This window comes from Procambarus clarkii, chromosome 61, assembly GCF_040958095.1.
Source record: "Procambarus clarkii isolate CNS0578487 chromosome 61, FALCON_Pclarkii_2.0, whole genome shotgun sequence".
Lineage (NCBI taxonomy): Eukaryota > Metazoa > Arthropoda > Malacostraca > Decapoda > Cambaridae > Procambarus > Procambarus clarkii.
The window spans coordinates 14,050,916-14,075,144 of record NC_091210.1 but is presented as its reverse complement, the minus strand read 5'-3'; the positions used below and the strand labels follow the sequence as shown (position 1 = coordinate 14,075,144).

The following is a 24,229-nucleotide window of genomic DNA, read 5'->3' as shown; positions in this document are numbered from 1 at the left end:
GGTGGTGGCGGTGGTGATAGTGGTGGGCGTGCTGGTGGCAGTGTGGTGGGGTCGGGGCACCTATTGGTCGTCCCGTGGGGTACCAGCCATACCTGCCTACCGTACCCTCTATGCCATCTTCACCATGATCTGCAACACTAACCTAACTGTCTGGCAGGTCGTTGATAAGGTAAGTAATTGGCAAAAGAAGGTGCCAAACCTTAGCTTTTCTGGAGGTTAGCTTCACCGCGCTGTGTGTGTGTGTGTGTGTGTGTGTGTGTACTCACCTATATGTACTCACCTATATGTGCTTGCAGGATCGAGCATTGACTCTTGGATCCCGCCTTTCTAGCTATCGGTTGTTTACAGCAATGACTCCTGTCCCATTTCCCTATCATACCTAGTTTTAAAAGTATGAATAGTATTTGCTTCCACAACCTGTTCCCCAAGTGCATTCCATTTTTCTACTACTCTCACGCTAAAAGAAAACTTCCTAACATCTCTGTGACACATCTGAGTTTCCAGTTTCCACCCATGTCCCCTCGTTCTGTTATTATTACGTGTGAACATTTGATCTATTTCCACTTTGTCAATTCCCCTGAGTATTTTATATGTCCCTATCATATCTCCTCTCTCCCTTCTTTTCTCTAGTGTCGTAAGGTTCAGTTCCTTCAGCCGCTCTTCATATCCCATCCCTCGTAGCTCTGGGACAAGCCTCGTCGCAAACCTCTGAACCTTCTCCAGTTTCTTTATGTGTTTCTTCAGGTGGGGGCTCCATGATGGCGCGGCATACTCTAAGACGGGTCTCACGTAGGCAGTGTAAAGCGCCCTAAAAGCTTCCTCATTTAGGTTTCTGAATGAAGTTCTAATTTTCGCCAGTGTAGAGTACGCTGCTGTCGTTATCCTATTTATATGTGCCTCAGGAGTTAGATTAGGTGTCACATCCACTCCCAGGTCTCTTTCTCGAATCGTTACAGGTAGGCTGTTCCCCTTCATTGTGTACTGTCCCTTTGGTCTCCTGTCACCTGATCCCATTTCCATAACTTTACATTTACTGGTGTTAAACTCCAGTAGCCATTTCTCTGACCATCCCTGCAGCCTGTTTAAGTCCTCTTGGAGGATCCTACAATCCTCGTCTGTCACAACTCTTCTCATTAATTTTGCGTCATCTGCAAACATCGACATGTATGATTCCACTCCTGTAAACATATCATTTACGTAAATTAGAAAGAGGATTGGTCCCAGCACCGATCCTTGAGGTACTCCACTTGTTACTGTTCGCCAGTCCGACTTTTCGCCCCTTACCATTACCCTCTGGCTCCTTCCTGTTAGGTAGTTCTTCACCCATACTAGGGCCTTTCCGCTTACTCCTGCCTGCCTCTCAAGTTTGTATAGCAGTCTCATGTGCGGTACCGTATCAAAGGCCTTTTGGCAGTCAAGAAATATGCAGTCTGCCCAGCCTTCTCTGTCCTGCCTTATCCTTGTTACTTTATCATAGAATTCTAAAAGGTTTGTTAGGCATGATTTCCCTGTCCAGAACCCATGTTGGTGCTTGTTTACAAACCCAATGCTCTCCAGGTGCTCAACAAGTCTTAGCCTAATTATTCTTTCAAGTATTTTGCAGGGGATGCTTGTCAGTGATACGGGTCTGTAGTTAAGTGCCTCCTCCCTATCCCCCTTTTTGAAAATCGGTACGACATTTGCCTCCTTCCAGCAACTGGGCAATTCTCCCGACATAAGTGACTCATTGAAGATCATTGCCAGAGGCACGCTGAGAGCCTGCGCTGCCTCTTTAAGTATCCACGGTGATACTTTGTCTGGTCCAACAGCTTTATTTGCATCCAGTGTTGTCAACTGTTTCATTACATCCTCTGCTGTCACCTCTATATCCGATAGTCTTTCATCTTTGGTAATCTCTTCTAACAATGGGAGCTGCTCAGGCTCGGTTGTGAACACTCCATGGAATTTTGCATTCAGTACCTCGCTGTGTGTGTGTGTGTGTGTGTGTGTGTGTGTGTGTGTGTGTGTGTGTGTGTGTGTGTGTGTGTGTGTGTGTGTGTGTGTGTGTGTGATTTAGTCATGTCACTTAAATTGCACCTGGCAAAAGTCAGCGGCTGCAGTTAGTCAGGTGTTGGTGGGGCCAGGAGACAGCCACTTGTGTAGTTGATTATCAGGTTTACTTATGAGACGTTATTCGCTTTATAAGATTGATTGATGAAGATTAAGCTATCCAAAAGGTGGCACGGGCATGAATAGCCCGTAAGTGGTGGCCCTTATGACCCATTACCAGTATCAAGAGCTGATTCTGGAGATCTGTGGAGGTGTGACTGCACCCTGCGTGACGGGAGATGTCTCCTGTGCGTTATTCGCTTTATAACAAATATAAAGAATTGTAACAATTAAAGAATTGTTTACAATTCAAGAAATGTAAACAATGTAACTTACCATTTGAATATTTTTATGGTTAAAATTATAAATATACTATTATTTTGTATTTGTATTATTTATTTGTTTGGAAATGCAGCAAATAGTATGCTCCTTCCCCTTGACAGGTATACCAGGAGCTCGGCGACAGAGGCTACGTGGGAGCATATGGGATAGACCTGAGGCCCGCCATGATGGTAGGCGACCCACAGTTGGTAAAACGCATCCTGGTGTACGACTCTCATTACTTCCACCAGCACTGGACTGGTGATCTCTCTGAGGGAGAACAGCGCATAGACATGTTGAACAGCAGTCACACGAAGGCCATCAGATCCATGTTGAAGCCCTCCTTCACCTGGCTCAGCATGCGGAGAATGTTTCCAGCAGTGGAGGAAAAGACAGATGTCTTGATAAAACACTTAATGAGCCTTTACCAGCAGCAGAAACCCTTCGTCAGCATGAAAGCATGCTTCTCCCGCTATGTCATAGACGCCGTTGCATCCTGCGCCTTCGGCATCAAAACCAATGCTATAGAAAACGAAGATGACGAAATTTGCAAAAAGGCCGCGCAACTGATGGAGTCGAACTCAAGGCAGATCATGATGAAGGCGTTGGCACAGCTCACCTTGCCCAACATTGTGCTCTCGGCGCTCGCAAAACGATTCACCACGCCAGTCATATGCTACTTCCACGATCTGATTAACGAAACACTGAAGAAGAGGCAGGAGTCAGGCGAGAGGCGTGGAGACTTCCTGGACATGATGCTGGAACGTGAAGAGCAGATGTATCATGACGGGAAGACTCAAGATCGTGAGTTATGTAGCCTAGGTTGTGAGTTATGTAGCCTAGGTCGTGAGTTATGTAGCCTAGGCCGTGAGTTATGTAGCCTAGGTTGTGAGTTATGTAGCCTAGGTTGTGAGTTATGTAGCCTAGGTCGTGAGTTATGTAGCCTAGGCCGTGAGTTATGTAGCCTAGGTTGTGAGTTATGTAGCCTAGGTCGTGAGTTATGTAGCCTAGGCCGTGAGTTATGTAGCCTAGGTTGTGAGTTATGTAGCCTAGGTCGTGAGTTATGTAGCCTAGGCCGTGAGTTATGTAGCCTAGGTTGTGAGTTATGTAGCCTAGGTTGTGAGTTATGTAGCCTAGGTCGTGAGTTATGTAGCCTAGGCCGTGAGTTATGTAGCCTAGGTTGTGAGTTATGTAGCCTAGGTTGTGAGTTATGTAGCCTAGGTCGTGAGTTATGTAGCCTAGGTCGTGAGTTATGTAGCCTAGGTCGTGAGTTATGTAGCCTAGGTTGTGAGTTATGTAGCCTAGGCCGTGAGTTATGTAGCCTAGATCGTGAGTTATGTAGCCTAGGTCGTGAGTTATGTAGCCTAGATCGTGAATTATGTAGCCTAGGTCGTGAGTTATGTAGCCTAGGTCGTGAGTTATGTAGCCTAGACCGTGAGTTATGTAGCCTAGGTCGTGAGTTATGTAGCCTAGATCGTGAGTTATGTAGCCTAGGTTGTGAGTTATGTAGCCTAGGTCGTGAGTTATGTAGCCTAGATCGTGAGTTATGTAGCCTAGGTTGTGAGTTATGTAGCCTAGGTCGTGAGTTATGTAGCCTAGATCGTGAGTTATGTAGCTTAGAACGTGAATTATGTAGCCTAAGCATTAGGCTACAGGAACATAGCGTAGTATGTTGTACAGTAGTAGTATTATAGTCGGGTTTGTTCTCGACTCACAATCTGGAATTCCGGGTTCGAATCCGGAATTATTGTGGGGTTACATCCTGGGAAGTGTCAGTAATTCGACCTTTGGGGAAAAGATCTCGATATAAGCCTATCATGTATATATCCTTGACAAGCCTAGGCTTCCTGTCCTCGTCGAGGCCACTAGTATTAGTGGCCCTCAGGTAAATATACACTGGCTGCCTGTCCCCCAACACAATGAATTATTATATGTTTGCCTAAAAATAATTTTGCTCTTGATATTTTCTCCAGCTGTGGAAGACATCGCTCAAACCAGCTTGTTCTTGGCGGCGGGCTGCGTCCCGACCTCCAACACCCTCACCTTCGCTGCTTTCCTGTTGGCAGCTCACCCACACGAGCAGAAGCGCCTTCGTCAGGAAGTACTCAACATCAGACAGGAACATGGCTGTCTCACCTATCAAACCCTCATGCATGCCCCATACCTCGATGCTGTCGTCTCAGGTAAACTATTACATATACTGTAATAGTTGACAACTATTTCATTACTAGTATTAATTATTATATACTGGATATACATATTTGCCTGAAAGCCACTATCTCCCTAGTGGCCTTGAAAGGGACAGGAAGCTGCCAGCTTGTCAAAGGTCCCCTTTTTGTTTCTGATGATTTTTTGTTTATCTGGATTTTAAACTGAAGTCTTTGCAATTACAACTTCAGCGGGTAGGCGGCTCCACGACTTTATAACCCCCACAAGTGAAAAAAAATCTCCATTTTTCTATCCTGTATTGTGGCATTTTGAGCTTGAAGCTGTTGCCCCTTCCGGGTAAAAATAAATGGTGAAATAAAGTAGCGCCCGATGCTGTGGAGCAGGGCCAGGCAGAACCTAACATGGCCAAACTTACATTAAACACAAGTCGCGGGTAGGAACATGAAAACAATGGTGTTTTAACATGACTAACCTGTGTGGAGGAGAGGTATGGAAGTAACGAAGCGTAAGGTCCGCGAAGAAGCCTAATGAGACTGGGATTAGAGGCAGAATGACTGGCCTAATTAGGACTCTGGTCTGGACAGGACTACAGGATGGTCTAATCAAGACGAGGTCCAAACAGGCTAGAGTGTAAGCCATACACCCTAGGTGGTCCAGACATTGCCAGAGAGATGGACCAAATATGGCCTTTGTTGGGTAGGCGGCGCCGTAGAAGTGAGCCAACCATGGTTGTTGTTGTTTTAGATTTAGTTACTCAGAACGAAGTATCCATGTAGCACGGGCTATGGTGTGCCCGTAAACCAACCATGGGCAGAGTGGAATTCAAATATTACGGGTTAGGTGACCTGAACTTCGCTGGACGGAAAGAGACAAGCAGTTCAGGAGAGGACTGATATGGCCGCGATGAGTTTGAGAGGAAACTGTCTTTAGGGCGGACTGGACAGAGCAGAAGTGCAGAACGAGTTTTAAACGAGTCAGTAGGAGTATAATAATAATAATTCCTTTTGTCGGGAACATGCAGCCTGCGTATATATACGTTAAGCTTACATCGAGGCCCCCCCCCCTGGTGATCGAACTACTGACCTTCCCCAGGATGTAAACTCACAACAATTTCCTAACTGCTCATTACCTATCTGCTGCTAGGTAAACAAAGGCATTGGGTGACAGAAAATTTGCGCAACCATTTCTGTTCCTCCCGGAATTCGAACTCAGAATTCCCGATTGTTAGTCGAGAACGAACCCAACTGTACTAGCCGGAACAAACGTAGTTGGCCACTAAAAGATAAAAGAAAACGTGACAGAAAATGGAAAAGTAGAGAAAACTGGATGGTAAGAACATGGAAATAAACAAAATAAAAATGTTTATTCAGGTAAAAGTGCATACATAGGTGATGAGTTACAAACATAATGTTAGATTTATAGATAGAGCTAGTAGAGCTCGTTGCAGTCTCCGTGGTGTAGTGGTAAGACACTCGCCTGGCGTTCCGCGAGCGCTATGTCAGGGGTTCGTATCCTGGCCGGGGAGGATTTACTGGGCGCAATTCCTTAACTGTAGCCTCTGTTTAACGCAACAGTAAAATGTGTACTTGGATGAAAAAACGATTCTTCGCGGCAGGGGATCGTATTCCAGGGACCATAGGATTAAGGACTTGCCCGAAACGCTACGCGTACTAGTGGCTCTACAAGAATGTAACAACTCTTGTATATATCTCAAAAAAAAAAATAGTACATATAATACCTAAAACCACTAATACGCTTGGCGTTTCGGGCAAGGTGTGGGAAAAAAAAACACTTAAGACTAATGCTTAATACTAATTGAGATTTAGATTTAGATATTCAGGTAAAGGTACATACATTGAGTTACATACATAATTAAGAATTACAGTTACAGAGTTACAGATTAAAGTATAAATTGTGTAGAAAAAAAGGGGAGAACATGGCAGAAATCAGCAATTTATTTTATTTTATTTTATTTATATACAAGAAGGTACGTTGGGTTAGAGAGAATATATAACATAGTATTTACAATCTTGTAAATAAGTTGTAATTATATAAATATGTAATTATATAATAAGTTATAATTATATAATTATGTAAATAAGTTATAATTATATAATTATGTAAATAAGTTATAATTATATATAGTTGTAATTATATAAGTTGGTCAACAAATAGTGAGACATGGGTTGACATTATGGGGTAAGGTAGGTTACAGGGAGTTAATTAGGTAGTGTTTAGTTTTCCTCTTAAACTGGTTGAGAGAGGTACAGCCTTTGACGTGATTGGGAAGGTCATTCCACATTCTGGGTCCCTTGATTTATAGAGCATTTCCAGTTTGGTTAAGGCGCACTCTTGGAATATCAAATAGGTATTTGTTTCTGGTGTGGTGCCCATGGGTACTGTTACAACCTTCTAGGAAGCGTTTAAGGTCAGGATTGGCATTACAGTTCGAGTTTTAAATATACAGAATACACACGAGAGGATGTGCAGTGACTTAATATCTATTTAATATCTATCTGATTTTGATTTTAATGTTACAAAATGTAAAAAGATAAATGACACGAAAATAGTAAGCTTTGGACTCCCTATTTAACCCAATCCGTTCTCATGAACGTGTCCAACGTTAAGAAACTGGTAATAGCGTGCCTTATCCTAACCTACTAGAGGACCCGCATCAGAAAACGAGATAATACTCGTTTATTTAACGATTTGGCGGGTCGTATATTAGGATTAAGGACCTGCCCGAAACACTATGCGGGTTATATATATATATATATATATATATATATATATATATATATATATATATATATATATATATATATATATATATATATATATTGTGAGGGTAACGCGTTGGTGTTCGGCTGTTTAAGGCTAGGGGTATGGCCTCGTCACATAGTTATAAAAAAAAAATAGAAAAAACTGGAACTTCGTCTGTCGTAAGGTAAGGAGAAGACACACAAAACACAAGTAAACTTTAACAATGAAATTTTAATTACGTTAAATAAATCAAAACATGAATAAAATGCACAAACAAATTCTTATAATAAAATCAATGAATTAAAATAATAAGAATACTTAAATGACACAATGAAAAGTTACGTTAAGGCAAAATAACAAGAAGTGCAACACAAAGTAAAATGGGAGGTGCTGGAATATTGGCTTAAAGCCACCACTTCTCTCAGTACACGCTAGAGTCTAGCTGGGAGGAGTGGTGACAACGAGAGCACTGAACATTCTGAAGTCCGAGGTTGGGGCGACCCCAGACATCAAGTAGTATGGGGGGGCGAGTGCAGGTGCAGCCAGACCGGCGACCAATCAGCGGAGCCGGCAGCGATCAACATGTAGTTTGGTGGTTTGGGTCCGAACAGGTGGCTGGCTGCATACGTTTTGCTCACCCTGGCAAGCCTTGCTGGTGTTGTTGTCATTGTTGGACATGTCTTCCATAGTCGTTTTATATAACCACAACGACGTAATTGTGGAGGGAAGAGCAGGCTCAATCTCTTGAAGGAGATTATCGTCACAATATATATATATATATATATAATATCCCTCTCTCATCCAATTGTAATATATTTACAGAAACTCTGAGACTGCACCCACCAGCAGTATTGACTGAGCGAGTGTGTTCCAACGATTACTAGTAAGCCCTTACTATTAACTTCTAACACTTTTGTAGACTATATAACAGGTGATAGGTGCACTTATACATAGTATTTTATTGGTGATATGTATACTTGTGTATACTGTATAACTGCCGGTGTGTACATGTGTACATGCTTGCCTTAACTACAGCCTGCCTCACACACACCTTACAGCCTGCCTCATACACAACTTACAGCCTGCCTCACACACACCTTACAGCCTGCCTCACACACAACTTACAGCCTGCCTCACACACAACTTACAGCCTGCCTCACACAACTTACAGCCTGCCTCACACACAACTTACAGCCTGCCTCACACACAACTTACAGCCTGCCTCACACACAACTTACAGCCTGCCTCACACACAACTTACAGCCTGCCTCACACACAACTTACAGCCTGCCTCACACACAACTTACAGCCTGCCTCACACACAACTTACAGCCTGCCTCACACACACCTTACAGCCTGCCTCATACACAACTTACAGCCTGCCTCACACACACCTTACAGCCTGCCTCACACACACCTTACAGCCTGCCTCACACACAACTTACAGCCTGCCTCACACACAACTTACAGCCTGCCTCACACACACCTTACAGCCTGCCTCACACACAACTTACAGCCTGCCTCACACACAACTTACCTTACAGCCTGCCTCACACACACAACTTACAGCCTGCCTCACACACAACTTACAGCCTGCCTCACACACAACTTACAGCCTGCCTCACACACAACTTACAGCCTACCACACACAACTTACAGCCTGCCTCACACACAACTTACAGCCTGCCTCACACACAACTTACAGCCTGCCTCACACACAACTTACAGCCTGCCTCACACACAACTTACAGCCTACCACACACACAACTTACAGCCTGCCTCACACACAACTTACAGCCTGCCTCACACACAACTTACAGCCTGCCTCACACACAACTTACAGCCTACCACACACACAACTTACAGCCTGCCTCACACACAACTTACAGCCTGCCTCACACACAACTTACAGCCTGCCTCACACACAACTTACAGCCTGCCTCACACACAACTTACAGCCTACCACACACACAACTTACAGCCTGCCTCACACACAACTTACAGCCTGCCTCACACACAACTTACAGCCTGCCTCACACACAACTTACAGCCTGCCTCACACACAACTTACAGCCTGCCTCACACACACCTTACAGCCTACCACACACCCAACTTACAGCCTACCACACACCCAACTTACAGCCTGCCTCACACACCCAACTTACCTTACAGCCTGCCTGGGACAGGGGTGGTGCTGAGGAAGGGTCACCTAGTCACAATACCCATCTGGAGTCTTCAGCACGACTCCCGCTACTGGCGCCGGCCCCACGCCTTCGACCCGGACCGGTTTCTGCAGCAACACAGACGAGACATCACCAGCGGCACCTACCTACCATTTGGTCTTGGCCCCAGAAACTGTATTGGTGAGTCTAATCCCCCTGTTTATTGGATGTAAAAGAAGCCACTATGGATGTTGAAAGATGCACAGGTTTCGTAGATATATGCGTAAATGAACGATGAATCCTGTTTATTGGATGTAAAAGAAGCCACTATGGATGTTGAATGATGCACAGGTTTCGTAGATATAAGCGTAAATGAACGATGAATCCTGGTTCAGAGTCCCTGATTCTGATTTTGATGACAGAGATTCGGCTGGATGATTCAAAGACAATATGGGATATAATTATTTAATAATATTAAATTATAAATAATATTTTTTAATTAATATAAAGTGTAATTGAAGAAATACTAAAGTAACATTTATATTTATTTAATCAAGCGTTCCTTTGACTTTAATTAAGGAAAAGAAGGTAGTGATTCAACTGTATAAATCTCTGGTGCTCCTTTTTGGATTATTATATCCAACTATGGAGTTATCTTGAGTTGATTTCGGGGCTTTAGTGTCCCCGCGGCCCGGTCCTCGATCAGGCCTCCACCCCCAGGAAGCAGCCCGTGACAACTAACTAATTCCCAGGTACCTATTTACTGCTAGGTAACAGGGGCATAGGGTGAAAGAAACTCTGCCCATCGTTTCTCGCCGGCGCCCGGGATCGAACCCGGGACCTCAGGATCACGTGTCCAGCGTGCTGTCCGCTCAGCCGACCGACTCCCGGCATGACAGGGCGGATCTCATTGAAACTTAAAATACTGAACAAGTTATGGAACCGCCTACCCGCCGAAGCCGTAACTGCCAAAACTGTTAAGTTTTAAAATCTAACTGGAAAAGATCATCAGAGCAAATGGGTGGACCTTTGACAAACCGCCGGCATCCTGTTCCCGTCGAGGCCCCTAATGTTAGTAGCCTACTGACCTTCCTCAGAATGCAACCCACAACAATTGTCTAACCCTAGGGGGGTATCTGTTTACTGCAAGGTGAACAGAGGCATCAGGTGAAAGGAAACGTGCCCAATTGTTTGTGTCCTACCCGGGGATCGAACCCTTGTCTCCAGGTTGCAAGCCGAGGATGCAGTCCATTGTGAGAGCGTAACATTCCTGACCAGGGGTCAATTTGGGTATGCAGACTTAACCTATCAACGGTATAGGTTAAGTAATAATTGTAATTAAGAAGCAATAAGATGCTTATCTTAATATACTAAGAAGGTTAGGTGAGGTCGGTGTTTTCTATGAAGCTTTTCAAGGTAAACTAAAATATTCACAATCAATTAGTATGTCACATATGCACTTATTAAATAAGCCAATATTGACTATAAGCAAGTGTGAGAACGGGTTGATAAGACAAATCAGTATCTAATTATACTTTAGTTATATCTATTTATGAAGAATATTTGATTTTTTGCTCGTAATCTCTTGACTAAAATACAATCTCCAGGGAAATGGTTCGCGCTGTTGGTGGTCAAGTTAGCGTTGGCCAAGATGGTGGAGAGCTTCGAACTGCGACCAGACCCAAGACAACACCAACTGCAGTACTCCATGTTGGCCATGAGTCCTAGGGATGATGTCAGGGTGTTCCTCAGCCCCTTCAACCCTCAGGTTAGTCCTCAACCTCATCCACCACCACCAACTAGCCAGTCCTCAAGCCCATCCACCACCACCAACTAGCCAGTCATCAAGCCCATCCACCACCACCACCAACTAGCCAGTCCTCAAGCCCATCCACCACCACCACCAACTAGCCAGTCCTCAAGCCCATCCACCACCACCACCAACTAGCCAGTCCTCAACCCCATCCACCACCACCACCAACTAGCCAGTCCTCAAGCTCATCCACCACCACCAACTAGCCAGTCCTCAAGCTCATCCACCACCACCAACTAGCCAGTCCTCAAGCCCCCCATCCACCACCACCAACTAGCCAGTCCTCAAGCCCCCCATCCACCGCCACCAACTAGCCAGTCCTCAAGCCCCCCATCCACCACCACCAACTAGCCAGTCCTCAAGCTCATCCACCACCACCACCAACTAGCCAGTCCTCAACCCCGCATCCACCACCACCAACTAGCCAGTCCTCAACCCCCCATCCACCACCACCAACTAGCCAGTCCTCAACCCCCCATCCACCACCACCAACTAGCCAGTCCTCAAGCCCATCCACCACCACCACCAACTAGCCAGTCCTCAACCCCCCATCCACCACCACCACCAACTAGCCAGTCCTCAAGCTCATCCACCACCACCAACTAGCCAGTCCTCAACCCCCCATCCACCACCACCACCAACTAGCCAGTCCTCAAGCCCATCCACCACCACCAACTAGCCAGTCCTCAAGCCCATCCACCACCACCACCAACTAGCCAGTCCTCAAGCCCATCCACCACCACCAACTAGCCAGTAATCAAGCCCATCCACCACCACCAACTAGCCAGTCATCAAGCCCATCCACCACCACCAACTAGCCAGTCCTCAAACCCCCATCCACCACCACACCAACTAGCCAGTCCTCAAGCCCATCCACCACCACCAACTAGCCAGTCCTCAAGCCCATCCACCACCACCAACTAGCCAGTCCTCAAGCCCATCCACCACCACCAACTAGCCAGTCCTCAAGCCCATCCACCACCACCAACTAGCCAGTCCTCAAGCCCATCCACCACCACCAACTAGCCAGTCCTCAAACTCCCATCCACCACCACCAACTAGCCAGTCCTCAAACCCCCATCCACCACCACCACACCAACTAGCCAGTCCTCAAGCCCATCCACCACCACCAACTAGCCAGTCCTCAAGCCCATCCACCACCACCAACTAGCCAGTCCTCAAACCCCATCCACCACCACCAACTAGCCAGTCCTCAACCCCCTATCCACAAAGTTCGTGATGTACTATATATGCTAGCCTAAAGTAAAATCTTTAAAATAAATATACTAGTATACTATTGTTGGAGATTGGCTTAACGAGCCAGGCTTGAGCAAGCATCATGCTGCCAGAGCGGTCACCCAACCAGTTACTGGTCTTACTGGAAATTATCGTGTCACGCACGACATCCACTAACCTACGCAATAATTTTTGTTTCCAGACTTAATATAAGATTTATAAATATTGGCTATTTTAAATCAAAATTATTATTTACCTATGTTCCGCGACATGGGTTGTAAAATATATTAATTAAATTTACTTGAGGGACATACTCTAGTGCTGTAGACAAGGACAGGAAGCCGGCGGCTTGTTCAAGGTCCCCCCCCCTAATTGTCCTGGTTATTTTTTTTAAGCTGGATTTTAAAATTCAACAGAATTTTGCCATTTACGGCTTCGGCGGGTAGGCGTTTCCATGGGCTTATAACCCTGTGGGTGAAAAAATATCTGTTTTCAGTTCTACATTGTAGCTTGTTGAGCTTGAAACTGTTGCTCCTTGTTTGTGTTACATCTGACCTTTTGAAGAAATTGTCGATAAAAAAAGTGTATAAATACACTCTGGCTTCCTGTCCCTTAACACAATTAATTATTATTTAAAATTATATTTAATCTAGGGGGGAACTAACCCTTGGTCCAAAGATTTTCTGAAAAGCAGTTTCAGTGGTAGGCATAGTTCGTCTACCAGTTCCGTTAGCAAACCTATAGGAAGAGATTGTCTTAAAAACGAAATATAACTTGGCATATACCACATATGTACTTATTAATCAGCCAAATAGTGACTATAAGCAATAAGTCATATATGTACTGTTTTGTGCGAGAGCAGGTTAGTTCCGTTACGACTTTGGATTGAATTCCGTCCACACCTGGGGCTTTTGTGCCTTTTAGATTGTTAATGTTCTTCCTAATTACATCGCAAATTATGAGTATATCCCTTAATTCGTTCTCTTCACCTCCTTCATATATTTGTGTGGGTAATGGAATGTTGTTTAATCTTTCTAGTGTGAACACTGATGTACAGGATTCATTCAGTGTTTGCTGCCCTTGTATCGTCCATTATAACTTGGTTAGTCTCATGTTTTAAGGGTCCTACAGAGTCCTTTGGTTTGATTTTATTTCTTATATAAGCATAGAATGACTTTGGATCTTTCGTTACGTTCTGGACAAGTTTTCAATCATAGTTTTGTTTGTCTGATCTGGTTTCCTGGGTTACTGTACTTTTATATATCTCATAATGTAGGATGTTGATCTGTACTTTTATATATCTCATAATGTAGGATGTTGATCTGTACTTTTATATATCTCATAATGTAGGATGTTCATCGTGGATTTAGACCTCTAGAGGGTCCGCTTAGTTATCAAAGCTCTTTTTACTACCTGTGTCATTCATCCAGTTCCCTTTATTTTCTTTCTCCTTTTTGGTACATATTTTTGCACGGGTTCATTGATGACCTTCCTGAAATTTTCCCATGACGTTTCCATGCAATGGTCACCAAGTTCAAGTTCAAGTATGTTTATTAAGACAAGAAAGAAATACATCTCAAAGGGATAGAGTAACTTAGGCTATTTCTACCCTCAATCGGCTCTCTCCAGTTCCTCTCTCATTTCTTGATAATCTCCTCGAAGGTAATCTAGAAAGTCATCATCATGAACCTTTATGTGGGTTTCTATAATTGTAATCCATCTTATAGCGATCTTAGAATATTATGAAACTGTTTCAGGATATCAAGCCGGCTGAGGATAGGCTATAACTACGCGAAGGATATTCAAGAAACAGAGGCTATGATGATACAGACGAATACTTATTGAGTATGGCATACAGTCATACGAAGAAGTAGTAGTTACCATGGTATCAAATACAGGTTTTAATGTACCCAGGCCTAAAAACACTCCCTAGCTGAATTTGGGTCTTCCATTTTTGTTTTTTTGTATTAAAGGCTTAGGTATACACATCAATGTGCTGCTACCATTCTATATGAAAGATTACAAAGTGTAGATACAAAACTAGCTATAAGTTCATATAATACTCCCCTCTCACAGGATGGTTAGTCATACATGGAATCAAGAGAGAAAATACCTACCTCAATACAAACAATAAATTAAATTTGACTAAATATAACTTCATGATTTTCATAAGAGCTTAACACTAACTCATGGAAATATTATATTATAATAATTTTGTACCAGTTTCTATAAGATTCCTGTCAAATAATGTCTTTTTTTTATATTATAATAATTTTTTTACCAGTTTCTATAAGATTCATCTCAAATAATGTCGTTTTTTAACAAGCTTAGGTATGCATAGCAAATAATAATGTTGTGCAGTCCCCTTGGCAAAATGTAACACACTCGCCTGGCGTTTCGCAAGCGCTTTGGTCTGGGTTCGTATCCTGGCCGGGGAGGATTGACTGGGCACCACTCCTTAACTGTAGCCTCTGTTCACCCAGCAGTGAATGGGTACCTGGTTGTTAAACAATTTGGCGGGTCGTATTTCTGGGAAAATTAGCATTAAGGACCTGCCCGAAACGCTATGAGTGCTAGTGGCTGTACAACAATGTAAGAATTCTTGTATATATAAATACAAATCCTCTAATTACTCAACACAAATCTGCTATTAGAACAATAACAAACTCCGGCCCCCTTACTTAAATCTTTGAATAAGTTAGATATTAAATCACTGCACATCCTCTCGTGTGTATTCTATATATTTAAAACTCTGAACTGTAATGCCAATACTGACCTTAAACGCTTCCTAGAAGGTTGTAACAGAACCCATGGGCACCACACCAGAAACAAATACCTATTTGATATTCCAAGAGTGCGCCTTAACCAAACTGGAAATGCTCTATAAATCAAGGGACCCAGAATGTGGAATGACCTTCCCAATCACGTCAAAGGCTGTACCTCTCTCAACCAGTTTCAGACTGATATCTGCCATGTATAAACTTGAAAAAAAGATGTAATCTTCTGGGTATTTAGTTAAAATTACTTCTGCATTACTCTCTTTCAATTTCTGTTGTTCAATCCATCATGTATATATCATTCTTTTTTTTCCTTTTTGTTCCTTTTTCAATTCAATTGATACTTTGGTCTCAATTAGTTTTTAAGTATTAGTTTATGTGTTTTTCCCACATTTTGCCCGAAACGCTGTGCGTACTAGTGGCTTTAGGCATAGTATGTACTAGATCTATCTAGAAATTCAACATTCTGTTTGTAAACATATGTTGATTGTATGTACTTTTACCTGAATAAACATTTATTTATTTATTTTTTATTATTATTATTTGCAAACTCATCCAAGATCTCCACCTGATTGGTGGAGATAGACTGATTGACTGGTTGTCTGAGAGATAAACTGATTGATGATGTAGGAGGGAAAGTATTGCCAACGCACCAGCGGACATTTTGTGTGCAAACTGGTTAAGTAGAAGTGTTACCAATGTCTCATCAAACTGAATATTTCTATTGTATGCAATGTTCTAGCTAATGACATTCCATTATATATATATATATATATATATATATATATATATATATATATATATATATATATATATATATATATATATATATATATATATATATATATTGTGACGATAATCTCCTTCAAGAGATTGAGCCTGCTCTTCCCTCCACAATTACGTCGTTGTGGTTATATAAAACGACTATGGAAGACATGTCCAACAATGACAACAACACCAGCAAGGCTTGCCAGGGTGAGCAAAACGTATGCAGCCAGCCACCTGTTCGGACCCAAACCACCAAACTACATGTTGATCGCTGCCGGCTCCGCTGATTGGTCGCCGGTCTGGCTGCACCTGCACTCGCCCCCCCATACTACTTGATGTCTGGGGTCGCCCCAACCTCGGACTTCAGAATGTTCAGTGCTCTCGTTGTCACCACTCCTCCCAGCTAGACGCTAGCGTGTACTGAGAGAAGTGGTGGCTTAAAGCCAATATTCCAACACCTCCCATTTACTTTTGTATTGCACTTCTTGTTATTTTGCCTTAACGTAACTTTTCATTGTGTCATCTAATTATTCTTATTATTTTGATTGATTTTATTATAAGAATTTGTTTGTGCATTTTATTCATGTTTTGATTTAATTAACGTAATTAAAATTTCATTGTTAAAGTTTACTTGTGTTTTGTGTGTCTTCTCCTTACCTTACCACAGACGAAGTTCCAGTTTTTTCTATTTTTTTTTATAACTATGTGACGAGGCCATACCCCTAGCCTTAAACAGCCGAACACCAACGCGTTACCGTCACAATATATATATATATATATATATATATATATATATATATATATATATATATATATATATATATATATATATATATATATATATATATATGTGTGTGTGTATATCACGAAAATAAACACGTGATTAAGAATGTGACAATGTCAGACCACGAAGGAAAAATGAAACAGGAAATTTCCTTAAGTACTTTCGTATATTAAATACATCTTCAGAAGGTCTGAAGATGTATTTAATATACGAAAGTACTTAAGGAAATTTCCTGTTTCATTTTTCCTTCGTGGTCTGACATTGTCATATATATATATATATATATATATATATATATATATATATATATATATATATATATATATATATATATATATATATATATATATATATATATATATATATATATATATATATATTAGTCCCTGAAATACAAGTGTCTTACACGGCAGCAAAAAAGAGTAAGGGAAACCCAGCACTCCTCAAATCAATAACAATTGCAGCATGGGGGCCTGGCGGCTAAGTGGACAGCGCTTGGGGTTCGTAATCCTTAGGAACCGGGTTCGATTCCCGGCGGAGGCGGAAACAAATGGGCAGAGTTTCTTTCACCCTGTTGCCGCTGTTTACCTAGCAGTAAATAGGTACCTGGGAATTAGACAGCTGCTACGGGCTGCTTCCTGGGGATGTGTGTGAAAATTAGGATTAAGGACCTGCCCGAAACGCTATGTGTGCTAGTGGCTGTACAAGAATGTAAGAACTCTTGTATATATAAATAAACTATTGGAGCCTCTGGAATTATGCTCTGGTCGTCGGTCTGGAGTGGCCTCACCAGGGTGTAATGCCAGGGTAGGTTGATTCTGGGGAGAAGCTGTTACCCATGCAGCAGGTCCCCCCTCTCCACGGCGCTGAAAGTCTGTAGAATAAATAGGACCCATAAAAGATGAGTCTGACCAAGTTATAATGCCCTTTTTTATAAGCCTGGCAAGTTTCCTGTTCTCGATTTTGGGAACTATAAGTTTCACCATATACAAAATATAACAAACTCAAGTATGTAAAGCTGTAGGAATATTATCTAATATCCCTACTGTGCACCTTGCTCTGTCGTGATAATTATTACTCATGTTTATATCTCACTCACGGTATCAGCGGCTGAGGATCTGCCACTCAAAACTACCTCTGACACATAGTTACTCAACACAAATCAGCAATTAGAACAATAACAAACTCCAACCTCAGACAACATGCAACACTTTTACTTAAATCTAAACGCACTACGCTCTCTCTCCCAAGTGTACTTAAATTCTTCAAAACCATTTAAACACAATTTCAATCCTAGCATTCAACGCTTCTTAGAAGGCTGCAAGAAATTGAAATTGAAATTGAAATAAGTTTATTGAGGTAAAATACACACAAAGGGATGAGGTAGCTCAAGCTATTCTCACCCCGTTCAGTACATCGTGTTAATATATACATAGACACACATCACAAACAATAAACATATTACCAAACATTCTGAGAGGTAAACATATACATTTCCTCTTTCACAAGTACGAGGCTGCAAGAGAGACCATGCAAATCACACGAGAAACAAGTACATATTTATACACATATTTCATATTCCAAGAGTCCCAACTTGAATGCCATATGACTAAAGGTTTCTGAATTGTGGAGTGATCTCCCAAATGGAATAAAATGTAGAACTTCCAGTAACCAATTTAAAAGAAAAAGAAGTACCTAATTAACATTATATAGTCATTTATATATTGTGTGTTACAGCAGTAATCTTATATGGTTCTTCATCTAATTAAGCCAATTATGTGTGCTATTATTGTTAGTATTAAATACTGTAAACCTGCTATTGTAATATTTACCAATAAAGCTATTAAAAATATAAAATACCTCCACATTCTTTAACACATTACTACTCTACTATATATAATTTGTTTAACTTTTTTATGCATAATATATACATGTTCAGACGACTTCAGACTTCCCCATTTGGCTCAGACTTTCTAGCTTACCCTTCCCATTGTTCATCTTACTAGTTACCCCCTGGAACACTGCAACCCGTCCTCGACTCAAGTCTATTCCATCCAGCGGTCGACCCCACAGACGCATTCATACATTTTTGCATGCTGTTCATTCAAAACGGGAATTTTCTCACATATAAATTAATATTATAATATATTAGCATATTGTGCATATATAGACATAGGTTAGGTTAGGTGTTTAGGTTCTGTTGGCGATTATTTGTATTTGTAGTACGTGGGTGAAGCATTTACAGCGTTGTGGTTCGAACACAAGTCGTCAGTGAAGCACTTGTTCCGGAAGTGTTCGGACGTCAGCAGTTGTGAGTCGTGTGTAAACTGTTTTTCATTCATAAACAGCTGGGGGGGGGGTTTGGCGGGTGGGTGGAATGGACTTTGGGCCTTTGTTTAGTAAATGACTCCTAACTGATAACCACAATATACTAATATAAAATAATATTAATTTATATTTGATAAAATTCCTGCTTTGAATGGACAGCATATTAAAATTTATGAATGCGTCTTTGGGGTCGACCGCTGGATGGAATGGACTTGGTCTGAGGACGGGTTGATTTAATGGCGACGACGAAACTAGACGCATGCACTCTGCCGAACCGGATTTCCGCTATGAAAACAAAGCCAGACGACAAGACACGCGCCTAGTGACGCTGACCACCTGGCGACACCCAAATACACCCGGCAGGCACCGGCAACCCACACCACACACGGGGTAATACCCCAGCAGAGTGAGCGCCTGGCGCCCTCCACGTCCAGAGGGAACACAGGAACCTCCAGGGCCCGCCAGACCCCAGCAGAGTGAGCGCCTGGCGCCCTCCACGTCCAGAGGGAACACAGGAACCTCCAGGGCCCGCCAGACCCCAGCAGAGTGAGCGCCTGGGGCCCTCCACGTCCAGAGGGAACACAGAAACCTCCAGGGCCCGCCGGACCCCAGCAAAGTGACCGCCTGGGGGCCCTCCACGTCCAGAGGGAACACAGGAGCCTCCAGGGCCCGCCAGACCCCAGCAGAGTGAGCGCCTGGGGCCCTCCACGTCCAGAGGGAACACAGGAACCTCCAGGGCCCGCCAGACCCCAGCAGAGTGAGCGCCTGGCGCCCTCCACGTCCAGAGGGAACACAGGAACCTCCAGGGCCCGCCAGACCCCAGCAGAGTGAGCGCCTGGGGGCCCTCCACGTCCAGAGGGAACACAGGAACCTCCAGGGCCCGCCAGACCCCAGCAAAGTGAGCGCCTGGCGCCCTCCACGTCCAGAGAGAACACAGGAACCTCCAGGGCCCGCCAGACCCCAGCAGCTTTCGGCCAAGCCGGGACCCCCAGCTCAACACCCGAGGTGCAAGACGGAAAACGGTAGAAAATCTATCAACGCCCCCGTGACTCCGTCGCGATATTCAGGCTGTTGTTGTTGTTGTTATAGATTCAGCTACTCGGAACAAGTTCCAAGTAGCACGGGCTATGGTGAGCCCGTAACTTACCTGGCACAGGAGTGGGGCAAGTAGCACGGGCTATGGTGAGCCCGTAACTTACCTGGCACAGGAGCGGGGCAAGTAGCACGGGCTATGGTGAGCCCGTAACTTACCTGGCACAGGAGCGGTGGATGAATGGATATTTAGGCGTCGCAACTGTTCGGATCCCAACTCAAGCCATCCAAGAGGTGGCATGGGCATGAATAGCCCGTAATTGGTAGATTTTTTGGAGTGAATGTGATCTTTGGTGGTGAAAGCGTGCGTGCTGTGCTCGCATTTAAATCATCAACCTTTACTATGAGGCTGTTATTGCGGAGGAGGATACTGCTTGACAGTATTGATGAGGGTCTCGTGCTGCTGGACACCTTTTTTTTGACCAGAAGTGTGGCAATGTTGATGGGTTCAGTGCGCCTGCCTTAAGAAATTCCAAAATAAACACGCTTGCATTCTGTATTGTCATCTACCCAGCCCGTCCTCAGGATCGATCGCATCGTCACTAAACTGATGCACTACACTACACGAGCCTTATAGGATTTATACGTTAAAATACGTTGTATTATTCGAGAGGACGGGTTGATTTACTATCCTTATTTTCGGATAGAGAAACGTGATTTGATCAGGAAGTGTTAGGAAAACACTGCGACGAGTATGAGTATTTAATCATTTTCAACGTTAAATAGTTTACTATCTCCTTCATCAAGGCGAAACTGTAACTTTAGTTAATTTATTATGCACCCCATACCCATCCTGTGGGCGGTAGAGGAAAGGGTTACAGAGGCACATGATGGGCTCTGGGACTGACCCCCGCTTCATGGGGGGGGGGAGAAGGGGCGCCTAGAGGTGTGCCCCGCTTCATGGAGGGGAGGGGAGGGCATGTGTGTGGCCCGCTTCAAGGGGATATGTGTGGTCCGCTTCATTGGGGAGGGGGCATGTGTAGCCCGCTTCATGGGGGAGGGGGGCCTGCAGTGCGCCCAGAGGTGTGGCCCGCTTCACAGGGAGAGAGAGAGAGAGGGAGGGGGACCGGTTCGCCCAGAACTGCGCCCACCCCCACTCTTACTGTACGTACACCTCCAGTATCGCAAAAGAATTAATGCCGAAAAAAAAAATTCCTAACAGGGTTTCGACTGATATTTTAGTTTTTACAACTTCCATCCCATCCAAGTTTGTAGTGTTTCCTGTACCCGCGTGACTGTAGCCTCTCCACCACCGCCCAGTGGATGAAAATGTTCCTTAGGTAAATATAATTAAATGTAACTCCTTCACGATGTATAAGAATGTGGAAATTCTTGTATATATATAAATAAATGAATAAATAAAATGTGACTAGCCTATCATCCACGGCCCTCAAGATGTCATATAATAAATAAATTGGTATAACTCTATCTCCTAAACACTCAATTGAATTATTTATACTTGCGTTTGTGGGGTATAAATTGTAAACAAATAGGTTTTTAATTTATTTTGAGCCATATATATATATTTTATACACAAATTATGATAAGTTAACTAAAATCATCTTTTATTTAATATGGTTAATAATGTTACAATGCGTTAATTTATATTATTAAACCACTACACGTATATGGAATGGGATTTTTTTTTTAATTTCATTTGTTTAAAATTGTTTATAAAATGATGTTTACTCGAAGTTACAGTACGTGTAACGGGCCCCGAGTGAGTGTACCTGGGGGGCCCTGGTGAGTGTACCTGGGGCCCCGGGTGAGTGTACCTGGGGGCCCGGGTGAGTGTACCTGGGGGCCCCAGGGGAGTGTACCTGGGGGCCCCCCGGGTGAGTGTACCTGGGGGCCCCCCGGGTGAGTGTACCTGGGGGCCCCCCGGGTGAGTGTACCTGGGGGCCCGGGTGAGTGTACCTGGGGGCCCCCCGGGTGAGTGTACCTGGGGGCCCGGGTGAGTGTACCTGGGGGCCCGGGTGAGTGTACCTGGGGCCCGGGTGAGTGTACCTGGGGGCCCCCCGGGTGAGTGTACCTGGGGGGCCCCTGGGTGCGTGTAACTGGGGGTACGGGAGCATGTAACAGGCCCCTGGTGAATGAAAGGGGCCCCGGGTGCATGTAACGGGCCCCGGGTGAGTATAACTGGGGGCCCCCTGAGTGCGTGCATGCGTCACACACCAAACGCGCGCACCTGGGCAAGGAGGGCCCCCTGGCCCCTCCTGCTCCCGTAACAGCAAGCCACCGAGCCGGGCTTTGTCTCACCCACTACCAAAGGCCAACAACCATCTTGGACACCATTTCCTTCCTTTAAATACCGCCATGTATATGTGTATATGTATATACTAGCAGACCGTATCGTGTATATTCATGTTTTTGAGTATTAAGTTTATTAATATGTGTTACTAGGCTAAAAAATATCCATTTTTTTTTTTAGTTGTTCGCCGGGGTATATAGTATATTTGGGTGTTAAAGTAATATTATAATATAATATATATTATAATAAAGTAATAGTCTTTAATGTTTTTCATGTCCGAAACGCTTTGCGTAATAGTGGCTTTAGGCATTGTATATGTACTAGCTCTATCTATAAATCTATCAATTTTTGTATAACCTCTTGTATGTATGTACTTTACCTGAATAAACAAATATTAAACATTTATTAAGGTTTTATCTAAATTTGTTTCATAATTAAAAGCCTAAGTATGTCGCATGGATTTACCTCCTTAGTTAAGGCTATTGACATTACCACAGGTAGGGTCGGGATTGTGTATATAATGCAGGCCTACTTATAGGCCTAGTGTGCATGTATCATGTGTGTGTGTGTATATATGGTGATGGGCAACCCATTTTGCAGATATATCCCAGTTACGGCCCCGCTCCTGTGCCAGGTAAGTCCACAACGGGCTCACCGTAGCCCGTGCTACTTGGAACGTTTTGTTCCCAGTAGCTGAATCTTAAACAACAACAACCATGTTCGGAGTTGTTCCCGGGCTCCGTCAGGAACATGTGATGTACTAAACATCACAAGTGGCAAAGTTGCACATCTCTGCCAACAGAGGGGATATATAGAGAGCCTATGTATGTTGCAAGCGTGACACAGCCCCGCTCCTGTGCCAGGTAAGTCCACTACGGGCTCACCATAGCCCGTGCTACTTGCCCCGCTCCTGTGCCAGGTAAGTCCACTACGGGCTCACCATAGCCAGTGCTACTTGCCCCGCTCTTGTGCCAGGTAAGTTACGGGCTCACCATAGCCCGTGCTACTTGGAACTTGTTCCGAGTAGCTGAATCTGTAACAACAACATGTTGCATGATAAAAAAAAACAGCAGTGACCTCTAGTGTGTGAGGGGGGAGGGGGATGTGTGTGTGCAGTTCCCCGTCCTGTGGCTGAGCCGTATATATATATATAGTTAACCTTAAAATAGTCATTACGCTCTTTACCTTCCCTGCCCACACACCCCCCTCACCCCATCCCCCGGAAATGGTATTCATGGGAAAATTTTATTAGCAGGTTTTGTCCACTTTATTTTGATAAGAGGTTGACAGTTCCTCGATCCATCAGGATCAGTTATTGAACAATCTGTTTTTGCTTCCCAAATATATTGTAGTTAATCTATATATATAAATGTTACTTGATGTGTATAACTTCATTATTACCTATATAAAAGATTGTTTAGCGTATTAGTTCTAATATATTGTAAAATATAATTTTCGACTAATGGTGACGTGTCAACGTAAATATAGATGCCTAATTAGGATCATTCACGTTAGTTTGCCAGCCACAGTTTCCGGCATTAAATACCTTGCAAATGGCCTGGTTAAATCCGGCTAGAGAGGTCACCCGATCTGAGAAACCTTAGTAGAATGTGCAAGGTCATCTCTTTCAATATGAGTCAATGTGTTCGATCGTTAGCGGGCGGTGGTTGGCGAGGC

General features: G+C 43.6%; 1 protein-coding gene across 1 annotated transcript; it reads left to right on the top strand.

Moving 5' to 3' along the window:
* Positions 1-15,853, top strand: LOC123774302 (cytochrome P450 3A13). The gene is made up of 7 exons (XM_045768455.2): positions 1-169; positions 2,532-3,213; positions 4,383-4,592; positions 8,164-8,224; positions 9,514-9,704; positions 11,111-11,271; positions 14,310-15,853. Exons 1-7 carry the CDS (start codon positions 125-127, stop codon positions 14,337-14,339), a joined length of 1,380 nt encoding a protein of 459 aa, XP_045624411.2. The 5' UTR covers positions 1-124; the 3' UTR covers positions 14,340-15,853.
* The last annotated feature ends 8,376 nt before the right edge of the window (positions 15,854-24,229 follow it).

What these genes read in the sequence shown, in the direction of transcription:
- LOC123774302 (XM_045768455.2), top strand. Translation starts at nt 125, where the DNA reads ATGATCTGCAACACTAACCTAACTGTCTGGCAGGTCGTTGATAAG. An exon ending in TGACGGGAAGACTCAAGATC is followed by an intron (nt 3,214 to 4,382) that starts GTGAGTTATGTA and finishes TATTTTCTCCAG; the next exon opens with CTGTGGAAGACATCGCTCAA. An exon ending in TCAGCCCCTTCAACCCTCAG is followed by an intron (nt 11,272 to 14,309) that starts GTTAGTCCTCAA and finishes AAACTGTTTCAG; the next exon opens with GATATCAAGCCGGCTGAGGA.